An 18,287-nucleotide genomic window follows, 5' to 3' on the forward strand; every position below is an offset into this window, starting at 1 on the left:
AGCGCAAAGGGGGGACATGATAGAAACATTCAAATACATCACGGGTCGCGTTGAGGTGGAGGAAGAAATCTTTTGTCTTACAGGTCCCACGGTGACAAGAGGGCATCCGCTAAAACTCAGGGGGGGGGGGAGATTTCATGGGGACACCAGGAAATACTTCTTAACCGAAAGGGTAATTGATCGATGGAATGGTCTTCCACGTCAGGTAGTCGAGACCAGAACCACGCTCGACTTCAAGGGATGATGGGAGAGACAGGTGGGGTCGCTCCAGAGGAATGCTTAAAAGATGGATTCTCGAAGGAGGGAGGGTTTTTGAGTGGGCAGACTTGTTGGGCAGTTGGCTCTTTTCTGCCATCATACTTTATGTTTCTATGTTTCTACCTCAAAAAGAAAAATCCAATTACTGGCCAATTGCAAATATTTCGTTCCTCGCTAAAATCATTGAAAAGATAGTCTTCAATCAAATTACAGATTTTGTCAACAAAACTAATGCACTTCACCTGAACCAGACCGGGTTCAGGCAGAACCATTCAACGGAACATTCCTTGATTGGATTAACAACCTCTATCTTATATCACCTGGATCATCATAAATCTGTCATCCTGATTTCTCTAGATATATCTGCCGCATTTGATACCATAGACCACCAATTGCTTCTTAATAGATTGACTTCTATAGGCATTTCTGGTCAAGTCCTAAGCTGGTTCTATTCTTATTTCTTAAATCGCTCCTTTAAGGTGACACTCAACAACTTATCATCTAATGCATACACCAATACAAACGGAATCCTGCAGGGCTCCATATTATCCCCCCTTCTCTTCAATATCTTCTCGGCGCCACTAATGACACTTAGTCAATCGGATTCTCTGTATACACCTATGTGGATGGCACACAGCTTTTACATCCATTAGATGTCGAAAGCACCAGAAGATCGAAAAAGTTAGTCAGTGGATTAACGACAACATGCTGGCCCTAAACATATCCAAAACAAGAACCATGTTATTTCCATGGAAAGATGGACTTTCCACGATCTCTCCAATCCATCTTAAAGACACTCAATTACATTGCCCAAAATCTCTCCTTTCATGACCAGATCAATGCAGATGATTAGATCACTAGCAAAATTCTTAGAACCAGCCTCATTAAACATCCTGATCCATTCACTAATAATCACTAAACTAGATTACTGTAACTCGCTTTACAAGGGCATCACGCAAAAAGAAAGTAGAAAGCTTCAAATTATTCAAAATATGGCAATAAAAATCATTACAAATGCAAAAAAGTTTGATCACGTCACACCTCTTCTGAAGATTGCACATTGGCTCTCAATTATCCATAGGATAACGTACAAAATAGCCCTAATAATTTTCAAAATCTTGAGCATCCAAAGCACTTGCATTTTTACATTAATTCCTCATACCCTACTCCTCATCTAGAGCACTTAGATCAAATGAACAGCACCTTTTGTCCATCCCATCTTTGAAAGTGATCAACACTCAACAGACTAATATTTTTTCAGTTACAGCCCACAACTCTGGAACACCTTACCATCTTACTTAAGGGAGGATATAATTCTGGAGAGATTTAAAGGATCTCTAAAGAGCTTTCTTTTAAAAGATGCTTTTGAAACTTAAGAAATTAGTCACGAAGACCAAGAAACTTTTCTCCTTAAATCTAGGTCTATCCTTTATTTCAGTCTTACAGCTTTGGTTTCAATCAATACCCTTCCCTATTCATTTTTCCCTTACATGTTCTTCTGTAAAGCACAGTTACTTACCGTAACAGGTGTTATCCAGGGACAGCAGGCAGATATTCTCTACATGTGGGTGACGTCATCCATGGAGCCCTGATGCAGACAGCTTTTCAAGCAAACTTGATTGAAGATTTCAAGTTTGCTGGTGCTGCACCACGCATGTGTGTGCCTTCCTGCTCCACTAGAGGGTGCATCCCCTCCTCATGGTCTTCAGTTCAGATAGCTAGCAAAGAAGCCAACCTCGGGGAGGTGGGAGGGTTGCGAGAATATCTGCCTGCTGTCCCTGGATAACACCTGTTACGGTAAGTAACTGTGCTTTATCCCAGGACAAGCAGGCAGCATATTCTCTACATGTGGGTGACCTCCAAGCTAACCAAAAAGGGACGAGGGAAAGTTGGCAATTATGAAAACAGATTACGCAACCCCGACTGGCCAAACTGGCCATCGCGCCTAGAAAAACGTCCAAACAGTAGTGAGAGGTGAAGGTATGAACCAAAGACCAAGTTGCAGCCTTGCAGAGCTCCTCAATAGGCATGGCTCTGAGGAAAACGACAGACGCCGCCATCACTCGGACATAATGCCCCGTGACCCGATCTTGCAGCGAGAGACCAGCCTGAGCGTAGCAGAAGGAAATACAAGCAGCCAACCAGTTGGATAAGGTGCGCTTGGAAACAGGGCGACCCAACTGACGAGGATCAAAAGAGATGAACAGTTGAGGAGCCGTCCGATGAGGCTCAGTAGGACGCAGGTAAAAGGCTAACGCCCTCATACAATCAAGAGTGTGAAGCGCCCCTCGCCAGGAGGCGAGTGAGGCTTCTGAAAAAAGACCGGAAGAACAATGGAATGATTGAGATGAAAGTCCGAAACCACCTTGGACAAGAACTTGGGATGAATACGCAGGACCACCGTGCCATGATGAAATACAGTAAAAGACGGTCCAAAACCAGAGCTTGCAGCTCACTGACTCTGTGAGTAGACGTGAGACCAACCAGGAATACCACCTGCCAGGTGAAGTATATCAAAAGAGCTTTATCAATGGGTTCAAACAGAGGTTTCACCAATTGAGCCAGGACCACACTAAGATCCCAAACCACCAGAGGGGGCTGGAGCGGAGGATGAACATTGAAGAGACCCTTCATAAAGCGGGAAACCATCGGATGGATGGAGAGCAGCTTCCCATCAAGCGGCCGATGAAAGACAGCAACCACACAGAGGTGGACTCGAATAGATGTCGATTTGAGACCAGACCGAGGCAAGTGGAACAGATAATCCAGCACTGAAGGCAAGGAGGCAGAGAGCGGATCCATGCGGTGCTCAGCACACCACGCAGTAAATCTGGACCATTTCTGGGAATAGCATTGCCGAGTGGAGCTCTTCCGCGAGGCCTCGAGAACATCCCCACCGACTGAGAGAAACAGAAGGAGGGAGGCACGTGGCGAGGAACCAAGCCGATAAGTGTAGAGACTGCAGATTGGGATGCAACAGAAAACCTCAACACTGAGACAGCAGAGAAGGAAACACAGGTAGAAGCAGAGGCTCCCTGACTCTGAGCTGGAGGAGCAGGGAGAACCACGGCTGCCGGGACCACAGAGGAGCCATCAAGATCATGGTGGCGCAGACCGATAGGAGGTGTACCAAAGACCTGAGAATCAGAGGAAAGGGAGGGAACGCATAGAGGAACCTGCCCGTCCAATCAAGGCGGAAAACATCCGCCTCGAGGCGAACCTGGGAGAACATCCTCGAGCAGTATTGAGGTAACCAGTGAGTGAGGGGCGACGTGAACAGAACTACCTGTGGAGTTCCCCACCGAACAACCACCTGACGCAGAGTCTGAGAATGGAGCGACCATTCATGCGGCCGAGAAAGGCAACTCAACGTGTCCACCAGACTATGCTGCTCGCCCTGGAAATACACCGCCCGAAAAAAGAGGTTGTGGCGCAACGCCCCCTGTCAATGACGAAGGGCTTCCCTGCAAAGTGACAGGGAACCTGTACCCCCTGGCTTGGTCACAGAATACATCGCCACCTGGATGTCTGTACGCACCAGGACCCCGCAATCCTGCAACCAAGAACGAAAATCCACCACGGCATTGTAAATAGCCCGGAACTCCAGCAGGTTGATGCGGCAGCGACGGTCCGCACTCGACCAAAGACCCTGAGTCCGAAGGCCGTCGAGGTGCGCCCCTAAGCCTATGCAGAGGAGTCCATCATCAGAACCTTCTGATGTGGGGGTACGAAGAGGTGGCCCACCAATGAAGCAAGCGTTTTAAGGAGGGAGGCACCGCAATGTGCTGGGAAGCGAGATCCCGATCCTGCCACCACTGAGACGCTCGGGTCCAGTGGGGAACACGAAGATGAAACCAAGCGAACGGCGGGACATGAACTGTGGAGACCCATGGTACCAAAAGGATCATCATCTGCTCGGCTGAGACCGAAGACCGCTGAGACACCAGCTGACTCAGGCGCAGACGGGCGGCCTGCCGAGGCAGAGGCAGAAAAGACCAGAGGTGGACCGAGGACAGAGGGTCCACCTTCCGGCATAAACGAACAAGGGCCTCCCCCTGAGGCCGATACAAGAAGGAGCGCAGACAAACTAGGTTCAGATCCGCCCCGACGGACTCCTGAGACTGGGGCGGACAGAGGCGCTGAACCGCTCCCGGACTAGAAACTAGTGCAGGTCATGAAGGGCCAGGACCAGACGCAGATGGGATGATAGGAACGTCCAACCGACAGAGGCGAGGCTATACCCCCTGTGCGTAGACATGAAGGAGACACCCCTCCCGAAGGGAGGGGAGGAATCCCCAGAAGGAGAGCAGCCCAGAGGCTATGCGAGAATAGTCAAAAAAACGGCCAGGAGTCGCTGAAGCTGGCGGCTGGACCGTAACCCGGCGCTGCTGCAGCTATTGCGGCCGCTGCAAAGGAGACCGAGAGAACATAGGAAAGATATCCGTAGGGCCCCTCCGGAGAGGGAGTCCAAACCGCCAAGGCAGAAGGGATTCAGCTGAAGGCATCCAGATAGGCGAAGGACCGGTCGCATTCTGAGAGGCGGTTAGTGGCCGCCGCAAGAGAGGTCTCAAGAAGCGCAGTAATCACTTAAGTAAAAGTGGCGAGACGATCCTGGAGGTTCGGATCCCCAGCCACACTCTGCGCCAAGCGAGACGACGCATGGCGGGAGCAATAGAGCCGGAGCAGGGAGAGAGTCTCCTCCAGGAGACCAAACTCTGTACTACAAGATTCCGGCACGTCTGCCCGGAATGAACCGAAGAGAAAGCGCGGAATCCTCTCGAACAAGAGCCGGAGATGTCGAGGCACAGAGCCCCAGGTGACGTCGAGGCACTAAGCCCCCATCGATACCGGGGCACAAAACTGCAGTCGACGCCGAGACCCAAAGCCTCAGCCGACGTCGAGGTATAAAGCCCCCAGCAACGTTGCGGCACCAAGCCTCAGTCGACGTCGAGGCACAAGGCCACAGTCAACCAAGGGACACAAAGCCGCAGATGATGTCATGTCACAAAACCCTGGTCGACGGCGAGGCACGAAGCTTCGGTCAATGACGAGGCACAGAGCTCCAGCCGACGACGAGGCCCCCAGCCTCAGTCGACGTCGAAGCACAAGCCTCAGGCAATGCGGAGCATACGGCTGCAGCCGACGTCGAAGGTACAAAGTCTCAGTCGATGTCGAAGCACAAGCCTCAGGCGACGCGGAGCATACGGCTGCAGCTGACGTCGAGGCACAAAGCCCCGGACGACGTCGAGGCACAAAGCCCCGGGCGACGTCGAGGCACAAAGCCCCGGGCGACGTCGAGGCACAAAGCCCCGGGCGACGTCGAGGCACAAAGCCCCGGGCGACGTCGAGGCACAAAGCCCCGGGCGACGTCGAGGCACAAAGCCCCGGGCGACGTCGAGGCACAAAGCCCCGGGCGACGTCGAGGCACAAAGCCCCGGGCGACGTCGAGGCACAAAGCCCCGGGCGACGTCGAGGCACAAAGCCCCGGGCGACGTCGAGGCACAAAGCCCCGGGCGACGTCGAGGCACAAAGCCCCGGGCGACGTCGAGGCACAAAGCCCCGGGCGACGTCGAGGCACAAAGCCCCGGGCGACGTCGAGGCACAAAGCCTCGGGCGACGTCGAGGCACAAAGCCTCGGGCGACGTCGAGGCACAAAGCCTCAGTCGACGACGCCTCAGTCGATCCCTTTACGAAGAACGGCTGGATAAGTTGCAGCTGTACTCACTAGTGGAACGCAGAGAGAGGGGTGACATGATCGAGACATTCAAGTATCTCACGGGCCGCATCGAGGTGGAAGAAGATATCTTCTTTTTCAAGGGTCCAGCGGCAACAAGGGGGCATCTGTGGAAAATCAGGGGCGTGAAACTGCATGGGGACACCAGGAAATTCTTTTTCACTGAAAGGGTGGTTGATTGCTGGAATAGTCTTCCACTTCAGGTTATTGAGGCCAGCAGCGTGCCTGATTTTAAGGCCAAATGGGATAGACACGTGGGATCTATTCACAGAGAAAGGTAGGGGAGGGTCATTGGGGTGAGCAGACTAGATGGGCCGTGGCCCTTATCTGTCGTCTATTTCTATGTTTCTATGTCGAGGCACAAAGCCGCAGTCGACGTCGAGGCACAAAGCCTCAGTCGACGTCAAGGCACACCGAAGTCCGTCGAGAGTCGGAAGTTGGCACTGTACCAATGAAACTGGTAATGAAGGTGCCGCAGTGTGCTCCATAGAGGGCAATCTCGAGGATGAGTATTCCCATGAAAGGAGGCACGCGTCGAAGGTCTGAAAGAGGCTGGCATGACTGCACTCGATGCCTGGAATGCCTGAGACTCAGTCGGTGGCGTTACCGAGGTAACGCACCTAGAAAGAAAGAAAGAAAGACTTACCGGGGATCGATGCTACGTCAGCCCGATTCCAATGAAAGAAAAAGGGTCCCGGCCATTCTGCTCACACGAGGTGAGCCCAGAGAGAGGCCAGGGAAGAAGAAAGCACAGCTGCAGCCAAACGAGGCCTAGCAGCATGGCTGAGGCCCAAGAAGGGCCTGCCGGTGGAAAACCAGCAGAAACACAACAAAAAGTCAATTTTTTATTTTTTTTTGAAACAAAGAAAATACACGATCAATCAACAAACGCACAGTGACTCCCGAACAAAATAAAGAAGCTGCGGTGCTAGAAAGGCACTTAGAAGAACGCAGAGAAGAGAGACAGGGCTTTCTGGCTCCGCGGAAAACTAAGAACTGAAGACCATGAGGAGGGGATGCGCCCTCTAGTGGAGCAGGAAGGCACACACATGCGTGGTGCAGCACCAGCAAACTTGAAATCTTCAATCAAGTTTGCTTGAAAAGCTGTCCGTGTTGGGGCTCCGTGGATGACGTCACCCACATGTAGAGAATATCTGCCTGCTTGTCCTGGGATAATATATTTTATTGTAGTTCTTTCCCTTTTTTTCCTGATTGTGAAGTAAGTCTAGTGTACATTTAATTGTATTTATTCACGTCTGTTGATTTCCCCTTTTTAAATATTGTATATCGCTTAGAAAACCGATAAGTGTTTACATCAAATTTTAAATAAAATTTGAAAAACTTGAAACTTGTCCCCAAACTCTATGTCTACGTGTCGCCTCACTGCCAAAAACTGGCACTGGACAAGATCTTTTGCCTATTTCCCAGACCCAAACAGGCTCTGCAGCCCTAGAGGACCCGAAGGAGGCGAGGCCCAAAGCTCCCGCTCCTTTCTGTGCCATGGCACTCAGTACATGGACCTCCTCTGCTGGCAAACTGGCACAATCCACATAGGAATTCAACTCCATGGAAGTGGAAGAGTCCATCCCTAATATTTTGCTTAACTTATTCTTTAGATCTAAGAATAAAATTTTTTGGCTAGAAAAGTTTTGGTGTTCACAGATGTTATTTGAGAAACTCAAAGATGATGAAAACTATTTTTATTAATGAGAACAGGGGTGCCTCACTTGGGTGAGACCCTTTATCTAAAGTTTTTTGTAAATGTATAGAGTTGTCTGCAAGTCACAGAAACATGATATTGGGAAACTGCTCATCTTTTGAGATTTAGGGCTTGGGAGTTAGGAGCCCTCTAGTGGATTTAGGAGTTACGTAAAATTGGACTCTGCAAACTCTCAAAATCTTTATAAGCCATTTTTTTTATTGTGATGTAGCAAATTGTGTTATCCTCCTAACTAGTGTTTCTCTTACATCCCTTCCAGAATCAATACTTAAAGGTGTAAACCCACGAACTGGGTCTTGCAGAAATTCCCACACTTTTCTCTCCACCGCGCCTCCCACTTAGCTGAGGAATACAGAGCCCCCTGTAGTTTTCATTTCTGCAAGCGAACCAATGCAGAAGTTATTCTGATCTCCTCTGCTTTTCTTATTTTTTTTCACTAAAGTTTGTCTTTTTTCAGTAGCTTTAATGCCTTGAGGCCCCTTTGGAGGGATTCTCTGCCTGGGAAAGGACGTAGTTTCCACAGAGCCAGACTGCTGCTGCACAGGGCAAGCTTTAGGTGGACTTGTGGAGCCAGCCTGTTGTGTGCTGCCTTCGAAGCTCGGGGTCCATCCTCCTGGGAATGTGCTTACCTTCTAACCCTATCCAAGGCTTAAGCACAGACTGTTTGCACCCTGAGTAAGAGCCCTTGGGGTATCAGGGTGCAGGCTGCGTCCCCTCCCCAGGTCGCATGAGGAGTTCCGAGGGGGCGGAGGTCTCAGTCGAGGTCTATCTGACTGTTAGCCCAAAGAGCCTGAAGATTGGACTGTTAAAAAGAAAAACTGAGACAGAAATTCCTTTCCCTTCACTTCAGCTGCACAGACAGAGCTGACAGGCAGGTGCATTGAAGACTGTAATTACGGCCCCATTGCCTCCTATGGAAGAATTAGGAGGGGGGGTAGTTTCAGCACTTTCCGAGGATGGGAGTCAGGTCTCCCATCTCCCAAAACCCAAAATTGCCATTAAAAAAAACATTTATTCAGTCTCCACGAGGCGTTTTAGACACAAATTTCCTGGCAATAGCCATCTTTGACTTTTTTAGCTATCTTTATTTAAACTACTTTTTTCTGCCTCACAACCCCTCAATTTACCGAGGATGGGTTTGAAACCATTCAATAACCATACGTGCCTGAGCTGCTTGATGATACACACCAAGGCCTCTTTGCCTGAAACACACCTGAACAATTAGTGTTATGAAGCCACCCAAGTATTTAATTTTATAGGCCACCACATACTACATCTCAAACCATATGGAGTGAAAGTGGATATCCACAAGCTGGCAAACTCATTTTTTTACAGCCATAGTGATAGCTTAAAAAAACAGCCTACTCTGCCCCCAATGCCATTAGTGTTGTGTATCAGATGACAAAGCTAACTGTATTACAGAATGGACATCTTATTAAATTACATAGAATATAGGACATATATCAGGATTGGACACTACAAAATATCACATGTAGGTTAGAATCTTGCAACTGATATTAAATATCCCATGCTTGTTCCTGCCTGTCAGGGTCCTTAGGATTGCAATACTAGAGGGGAGGGAAGGATTAAGTAAGGTTGTTTTTTGTTCTCAATTTAAAGTTGAGAACATTGAAAAAAATAATTTTATGGACCAGCCTTTTAAAACAAATGCAGTGGATTGCTGAAGAGCCTGTTGAAGAGCACTGTCCATTAAAAACTTCAGACTTGCACATGTTAATTTTGAGTCATAAGACGACTGAGTACCTTTGCCAGAGAAAAAGTAAATTTAGAAATGAGACAAGGGGATGTGACAGATATATGTCATTCACAAAAAGTACAATTTTGTATTTAATATCACCCATGTGAAGTCCACAAACATCCAAACTGAAGAACATTTCCTCACCAGTGCAAAAATCAGAGGCAAAAGAGAACGATCCTGTCTAGTCCACCTGCTTAACTCAAACTGCTGAGAATTACTCCCATTAATATACTCGCAGGCTCATGGCTTAGCACAGAATGCCAAAATCCAGGCCTAAAAATGGGAGTCCAAACCAAATTTGGGCAGAACTGCATCCATAAAAGGCCAACAAATATGGTTGAAGGCCTTCTTGGCATTCAATTGTAACAGACAATTGCAACCATGCCAATTCTTCTATGAATATTATTAGGGGCCTGTCTATCTTGAATAAAAATCTATCTAGTCAGGATGGATTAAAGAAGGTAAGATCACAGCAAGCATATTGACCAAGACCTTCACCAAAATTTTTACATCTGTGTTCAACACTGAGATAGAGCAATAGGACTAGTATGCCACCAGATATTTGTGGCTTAGGAATCCAAGCCTCCATCACAGACAGCAGCAAAGGGGAACCTAAGCAAATGGCATTCAAGAGATCAGCAAGTAAGTAATGGAGCAAGCTTGAAAGTGAAAGTTTTATTGAATTTCCCCTATTAGACAGGAAATTAATATTTTGTAGCATTTCTTTATCCATGATTTCCCCATCCAGAGAAGCACATTGTGCAGGTATTAAAGCTGGAAGAGCAAGCTTAGACAAATAAGAATAAATGGCTGCCAAGTCAATCCCAGAGTCCGCAACATATAATTCACTATAATATTTTTTTCAGAGTTATTTCTGAGCTGCCTTGTCTGTACATATCCATGGATCCTTTTGAATTTCTTTCAGCACTTTTAAATCAAAGGCCAGCCAATTCTCAACTAAATCTATTTTAATCCTGGGGAGAAACAGGAGCTCATCCAGTTTGGTGCTTACTCTAGCACATCACATGACTTCCGCCTCCAACTGTTTTTCAGGCATTGTTAGATGTCACTCACATAAATGGCCGATTCATCCTGTCTATTAATAGAGAACCAGAAATACAGGCAACTTTTTCACAAAATTCAAAGGCACTTGGGGAAAACAAAACTAATGTCAGGTAAGTTAATACAGACATTAGATTCAAAACAAAAAATGTTCTATAAACAGTGGTGTAGTAAGGGGGGGACAGTAGTGCAGACTGTCCAGGCGCCAGCACTTCTCCTCCTCTCCGCTCCCCCCCATACCTCTTGAAATGTTCACTGGCGCGAGCAATATCTTCTACTTGTAGTTTGTGCCGGCATCGGCTCACTTCTGATGTCACTTCCTGGTCATGGGACCAGGACATGATGTCAGAAGAGAGCTGACACTGGTGCAAATAGCAGGTGGAAGATGCTGCTTGTGCTGGCAAATGTTTCAAGAGGTAAGTGGGGGGCACCCAAGCAGCTGGGAAGAGTGTGTGTGTTGGGGGGCGCCTAAGTGGCGAAGAAGAGTGGGGGAGGGAGCACGGCGTGAAGCAGTGATACCTGGCATGGGCGCCAACCTCCCTCACTACGCCATTGTCTAAAATACTCTCCCACCCTCATGCCGGTAAATTCAAATGTCTGCTGTATCCCAATCTTACTTCTATTTCAGCTATTGCAGGATCCTTATTGAAGCACACATTCATTATGTTCCTTGCTGTCCGATAAAACGTTGTTAAAGAAACAGACCTTCCCTGTGGATTAAGTGCACAAAAATATGTTAACAAGGATAGACTATAGATTATATATATATTTTTAAAAAATCTTTCATCTATTTAGTCACCAAGTTGTGTATAGCTTTCAGAATTTAATGCCACATAAGTTATCATTACTTTCTTGGTATTTAATACCAGCTACATAGCATAAATTTTCTTTTCTATGGTCTAGAGCTGTCCCGAATAGCATATTTTACTATTCGGCCAAATACAAATAATGAAAAATAATATTTGTCCAACTATGACTAATGGGCATTGAATTTTAACATAAGAGAGACTAGGTTCTTACCTTGCTAATATCTAGTAGATAGGTGTGCCATTCTGGACAGATGGGTTATATCCCAGTGCCCCTCGAGCCCTGCATAATGAATCCACTCCAGTTTTTGAATCCCTCCTACTTCACAGAGAGCTCAGCTGCCCCCTACAGTTAGTTCCAAAGCAGGTAACAGCACCTTCTAGAAACAGATGTGAAGGAGGGGTTTGGAGAAACACTCTGAAGAACACATCTGTTCTGCTCTGAAATTATAACACAATGAAAATGCCTTTAAACCTTGAAGATGCTCAGAACCAATATATGGTAAGAAAGTTACCAAACCGGGGCAACAATTCCTGTAAGGACTTTCAAAGAGTCTATCATTGCACCATCCTCAAACGGTAGAAAGGTATTTAAATTTTGGTAAATATCTTTTTATACTTTTTTTCTTCTTTTTTTTATATTAAATGTCCAATGCTTAAGTGAAAACTATGATCCTCAAAGTAGGCAAAACTTAACTGTGAGTGTTTAAGAAGCCAACTTGCTACAGCAGGTACAGGTGAGTCCTAACGCATTTCGAAGACAGGCTTCTTCAGAGAATCCCCATGCTGGATGGAACATCAAGTTCAACAACTTCCTGAATCTTCACTTCTAAACCAATTGTATTTCCTGTTTGGTAACTTTCTTATCATATATTGATTCTGAGCACCTTCGAGGTTTAAAGGCATTTTCATTTTGGTTTTCGTTTTTGTCAGTTCACAGTCCTTTGGGAAGTTCCTTTGTTTGAGTTTCACTCAGTTGTTATATTGCTGAAATTATAACAAACATGTTAACAATGAACATTCAAAATAGCACAACAAGCATGCTAAACAGAAACATTTATGGACTCAAATACCCCAAAGTGACCTAGCAGTAGACTATGTTTTATACCCCTAAGGGTTGACTGGCATCCAACTGTCAGATTTGGATATGAACATTTTGAATGAGACAGTAGGCACAGAAAATAAATGACAGAGCGGGGGTCCAGAATGGCACAACTATATACTAGAAAAGATACTAGCAAGGTAAGAACCTAATCTTTTTCAAGTGCAATAGGTGTCATTCTGGACGTACAGGATGTACAAAGACAGTCCCAGAAATCCAGGGCAGGATCACTGAACCGGCTCATAACACTGAGGACTTGAAAAGCAGAGTCCTCCCTTGCCGCCACATCCACTCTGTAAAACTTAGAAGATGTATGTAGAGTGGACCAAGTCGCTACTCCACAAATCTCCTCGGGGGAGACCGCCTGAGCTGCCCACGATGAAGCCACGCTTCTAGTCAAATGCACCTTTATGGAAACAGAGGACTTTTTCCCACAAACAATATGTGCTGACTCTCCACATTACATTAACAAATTCTGGAGAAAATACTCTACTAGGCAATGATGAGTCTCTTGTAGAGAACTCTATCTTAAGTCTCTTGGGCTCCACACCCTCCACACCCCTGTGCCTAGGACAACCACTATTCTGGGGCTCTGAAAGGAATATAGTCCCAACCAATGGGCTTCCCGCCCATTCTTAAACGGGGAGGCTAAGCCCTAGAAATCAAAGGGGAGGCAAAGCTGACCTCTCACTCTTCACATGCTGCATGGTACGTGGCGCAAGGGTGCTCTCTGGGCACCCATTCAGCGTAAACCTGGCATGAAATAGGGCCAAAAGAGCCTAAGAGTTCCATCTTTGCCAATTTTGAGGCAAAATGAGGTGATTTGGAGCTTCTAGAAAACTTTGAAAAAAAAATTGTGGGAAATTATCCAAAATGGCTGTTGAGGCATTGATGGCTTGCGATCCTGTAGGGGATTCTTCCTATCAAGGGCCACAGAGGGTACATGTACAACATTCATTCTGTGGCCATGGCTGGACTAGAGCGTTTAGACCTGTGCTTCCAAGCTCAAGCCTTCAATTGAAGATTGTCGGCCCTTCTTTTTTTGTGTAGTTGCTATGAGCTAAAAGTTGGGCAACCCTAGCGACAAACAATAGTTTGTAAGACTGACACAGATAGTGTCCACTCACCCAGATCCAAGGTCTGTTTGCTGAGATAATCGGCTTGGACATTATCTACTCCCACAATGTGCACTGCTGAAAGTGCTTAAAGATGAAGCTCTGCCCGCTTGAACTGTAAGCAGACTTCCAAACCCAGCTGACACTCTTGGTGCCTCCCTGGCGATTGACATAGGCTATCGTATAGCATTGTCTGAGAAGACTCATATTGTTTGTCCTTCCAGAACCTTCTGCAATTTCTGCACGGCTAGCCGAATGGCTCGAAGTTCGAGCCTGTTGATTGACTTTCTTTGCGTGGTCAACCAATGTCCTTAAATCAGACGGCTGCAGTGAGCTCCCCAGCCGAAGAGGCCGGTATCTATTATCACAATCACTCAGGAAGCTATGTAGAGGTGTATGCCCCTGGCTATCGACTGAGGGCGGAGCCACCAGTCCATACTGGCCCAGACTTCCAGAATCCAGGGTAGGAAGGGGCATCTGCAGAGAGTCCATTTGAGGAGACAAATGCAATAACAATGTGTTTTGGAGAGGATGAATGTGAGCTGTTGCCCAGGGAACCATGTCTATTATGGCCACCATGGAACCTAGTACTTGGAGATAGTGCCACACTGACAGAGCTGGCAGGGCTAGTAAGCTCATTATCTGAGTGCAAAGCTTCTGTCTGTGTGCCTCTGGAACATAGATGCGGCTGTCTGAGGTTGAACAAAACATCCAGGTATTCCAGGGACTGTGTCGATCTGCAGAACTCAGACCACCTGAGATACCACTTGCTCTCCTTCAGAGAATGACGGAGCTCTAGTCAGCCAGTCATCCAGGTATGAATGAACCTGTAAGCCCATCTTGCACAGGTGGGCAGCCACTTACTACCATCACCTTGGTGAACATGTGAGGTGCAGTCACTAGTCCAAAGGGAAGGGCTGAGAACTGGTAATGGTTTTTTCCAGAACATGAAACCTCAGGAACTTTCTGTGGTCCGGGAATATGCAAATAGGCATCAGTCAAAACCAGTAAGGCTAGGATCTCCCCCGGAGCAATTGCTACTATGACAGTTTAAACTGTCTCCATGTGAAAGTGTGAAACTTTTGAGTGCTGCGTTGACGCAAGATACAGAATTGGTCTCCAATCATCGGAGCTTTTTTTGGCATGATGAAGAATATGGCGTTATCTGCCCAAGCCCGAATCTTCAGGTGACAGAGGCTCTATGGCCTGAATAGCCAACCCTGATTTTTCTGGGGAGTCAACGAACCAGTTCATTAAGAATCGGGCAAACTCCAGCTTGTAACCTTTCTGAATGGTCTGATGATATCTGTGCCCAGGTCTGCCCAAAGTCTGAGAGCTGTCCTATCTTGAAGGGAACCACTCTGGACCTGGCATCATTGTATCTTTTTTGAAGGCTGAAGCAGGATGGGAACTGGAGGCCTGGCATTGCTTGGGCCCTGAGAACCTCTGTCTAGATCCTTGGAAGGATCTCTGAGAGGCGGCTCCTCCTGAGTACTGTCGAGAATGTCTGCAGCCATAAAACTTAGAGCACCATGAGCCCCTAGAGGCTCTGGGTCTGCTGTCAGGCAAAGATTATGGACGATGATCTGCTACATTGGCCATGCAATTGTCCCTTACTGAACAACATTTGTCCCTTGAAAGAAGTCTGCTGAGAGTAGCCTTGGAGGTGGAGTTACCAGCCCATTGCCTGATCCAGAGCATTCTGCGGGCTGAGATCGAATAAGTCAAAACTTTGCTCATAATCTTGACATTTAGGGCATCTGCCACATAATTCACCCCTGCTAATAAGAGCTGGGGTAAAGGCTCATTGCTCACCCGCTCAAGACTCCGCAACCTTGAATGACAGGCATGGGTAAAAAAGAGGCCACTGTGGATCATTGATTCCTAAGACCCAAGCTTCAAACTGTCTTTTGAGAACCACATTCACTCTGTGATCCTGCATATACTTTAGCATCATGCCTCCCTTGCTTGGTAGGGAAGAGCGCTTGGTAACCTACACCACCAAGGAATCCACCCTAGGCTAAGAAAACAGCTGGTGATGCTCCTGTGCCATTGGATATAGTTGAGCCATAGTCCTGGCAACTTTAAGGGACCCTTCAGGAGCATCCCATTGCTCCGTGACCAATATCTTGATATCAGGATGCCAGGAAAATGTAGAAGACTGGGCTCTCACTCTGCTCATAATAGAGGAGGAAGCTGAGGGGACCTGCTGGAGTCCAATTTAAACTCCCATAGCTAATCAGAAATTAGATCCAAAAATCTGAGGTTTACAACAGACGGAGGAATGTGGGATCACTGCCTTGATCAAGGGCCACAATGGAGTCTAATGCATATTCATCTGTCTGCAACCCTGCATCCCATGACAGGGAGGGCACACCCTGAGACAGCAAGGGCATAGTAAGACACCCTAAATCCTCTGAATCGCCCTCAGAAAGGACTCCTAAATCGTGGCTGGCCACAGCCAGAGAGATAAGACACACCCTGGGAGTCCTTGCCCCCTTGTTCACAGACTGAAGTGCTGCCAGACTTCCCCTTGGAAGGTCTGCTGTCCTGAAAGACTCTCCACATTACATTAACAAATTCTGGAGAAAATACCCTATTAGGCAATGATAAGTCTCTTGTAGAGAACTCCATCTTAAGTCTCTTGGGCTCCGCACCCCTGTGCCTAAGATCACCACTATTCCGGGGTTCTGCAAGGAATATAGTCCCAACCAAAGAGCTTACCGCCCGTTCTTCAACGGGAGGCCAAGCCCTAGAAATCAAAGGGGAGGCAAAGCTGACCACTCACCCTTCACATGCTGCATGGTACGTGGCGCAAGGGTGCTCTTTGGGCACCCATTTAGCACAAACCTGGCATGAAATAGGGCCAAAAGAGCCTGAGAGTTCCATCTTTGGTAATTTTGAGGCAAAATGAGGTGATTTGGAGCTTCTAGAAAACTCTGAAAAAAAAAATTGTGGGAAATTATCCAAGATGGCTCAAAAACAAAATAAAAACTAGCGATTTTAGAGATAGAGGAACATCTGTGAACATGCAAAAACATTTACAGACACACACCCCCCCCCCAACCCGGATCTTCTTCTTAGGCTTTAACAGCCTTACTCACTATAACCTGTGTTGGCAATGTGCTGCAGCCTGTCTCGGCCCCTAAGGTAGCTGGATCTGGGAGAAGAATTCACTGCCTCACTAGGGAACATCCTTCCAGTACTGAATATTCGGGCTATCAGTCTGACTGGTGCCTAACTGAGGGCCAAATTCTCTAAACTCCCATACCATGGTAAAAAATACCCAGGTGGGAGTGATTTTTGTTTTACTGGCAATTCTCATTACAATAGCATGCACATTACCGTATTTTTCGTTCCATAAGATGAACTTTTTTTCCCCCAAAGTGGGTGGAAATAAAAGTGCATTTTATGGAGCAAATATACCCCCCCAGGTACCTTTAAATTCTGGTGGTCCAGCAGTGTATTGACAGGAATGAGTTTTACGTGCTCCTGCCCCTCCCTCACTGGACAGCTGCTCATCTCAGGGCCAGCGGCATACAAGGCAGGAGCGAGCTTTTCGCACTTCAGCCTGGCCCCCTGCCGCTTCCTGAATAGTTGCTATCAGTTCTTATGGGACTCGCGAGAACTGACAGCAGCCATTCAGGAAGCGGCATGGGGCCAGGCTGGAGCACGAAAAACTCGCTCTTGCCTTGTGCACGTTGGCCCTAAGATAATGAGGAGGCAGCCGTCCAGTGAGGGAGGGACAGGAGCGCGGAAAGCTTGCTCCTGCCGATACACCGCTGGATAGCCAGTATTTAAAGTTGCCGTGGGAAAGGGGGGCTAGGGTTGGGACTGTGTAAGCAGCAGAAGGTTTATTCAAAATAGATGGTTTATCTTGGAACCTTATGGAAAATTTAATCCTGGAGGTCAGGTCAGACTCCGGCTTGGTTTTAGTGCATACTCTTGCGAATGCAGCTACAGTAGGACTGCCTACCACTTAGACCTGCTCTGTACCCTGTCCTGGCCTACCACTAAACCACCAGAGGGAATACAGGGTACAAGGCAGGGCGGGGGGATAGGGTGAGATCCTGGCAGGGAGTGTGGGGTTGGGTGCAGAGCCTGGTATATATTTGTACACAATTTGGTTCAGAATGTTTTTTTTCTTGTATTCCTCCTCTAAATCTAGGGTGCGTCTTATGGTCAGGTGCATCTTATAGTGTGAAAAATATGATATATGCATGCTATGTGTGCAAAAAATTGCCCTTAAAAGGGGGGGAGGAACTATGCTCAGAAGAAAAATCGCTAGTACAGCTTCTCCTCCTTCCTGTAAACCCCCCCCCCCCAAAACAGCCCCTGCTTTCCCTGGGATAAACATTCCCAACTTTGAGATAAATTTGTACTTTTATGACAGTGGCATTGCAAAACCAAAAGGCATGTATCTTATAGAGTAAAATTTTCTCTTTCAAACAGTATTTCTTCTAGGAAGATATAGGCAGACTCTGAAATAGACAAATTTCAGCCCATGTCACAGATGCCAAATTTGAAGGAATGTTATAATGCAGCTATTCATGAAGAATTGCTGCAAATTTGAGAGTGTAATGTCTAATGCAAGGATAATCTATAATAAAAATCTGAAGTCTGTATTTACTCTTGCTCTGGAGTTATAACAGCTGATAAACTGGTCAAATTCTGTTGGAACAAACTGCAATAAATTTTTGGGCACACTTTGAGCAAAATTTTCAGGTGGGT

The 18,287-nt window shown here is 47.0% G+C and overlaps 1 protein-coding gene across 5 annotated transcripts in view; it reads right to left on the bottom strand.

Annotated features, from left to right (window-relative positions):
* Window positions 1-18,287, bottom strand: part of JARID2 (jumonji and AT-rich interaction domain containing 2) — a 532,325-nt gene that overhangs the window by 143,973 nt on the left and 370,065 nt on the right. For 4 of the 5 annotated variants that reach the window (XM_033934611.1, XM_033934614.1, XM_033934610.1 and 1 more), the window contains one exon: window positions 11,151-11,243. The exons of the other annotated variant lie outside the window; for it this stretch is intronic. In XM_033934611.1, coding sequence (XP_033790502.1) covers window positions 11,151-11,243 — 93 coding nt within the window. The remainder of the gene's footprint in view (window positions 1-11,150; window positions 11,244-18,287) is intronic. 5 annotated transcript variants of the gene reach the window in all.

This window comes from Geotrypetes seraphini, chromosome 2 (genome assembly GCF_902459505.1).
Source record: "Geotrypetes seraphini chromosome 2, aGeoSer1.1, whole genome shotgun sequence".
NCBI lineage: Eukaryota > Metazoa > Chordata > Amphibia > Gymnophiona > Dermophiidae > Geotrypetes > Geotrypetes seraphini.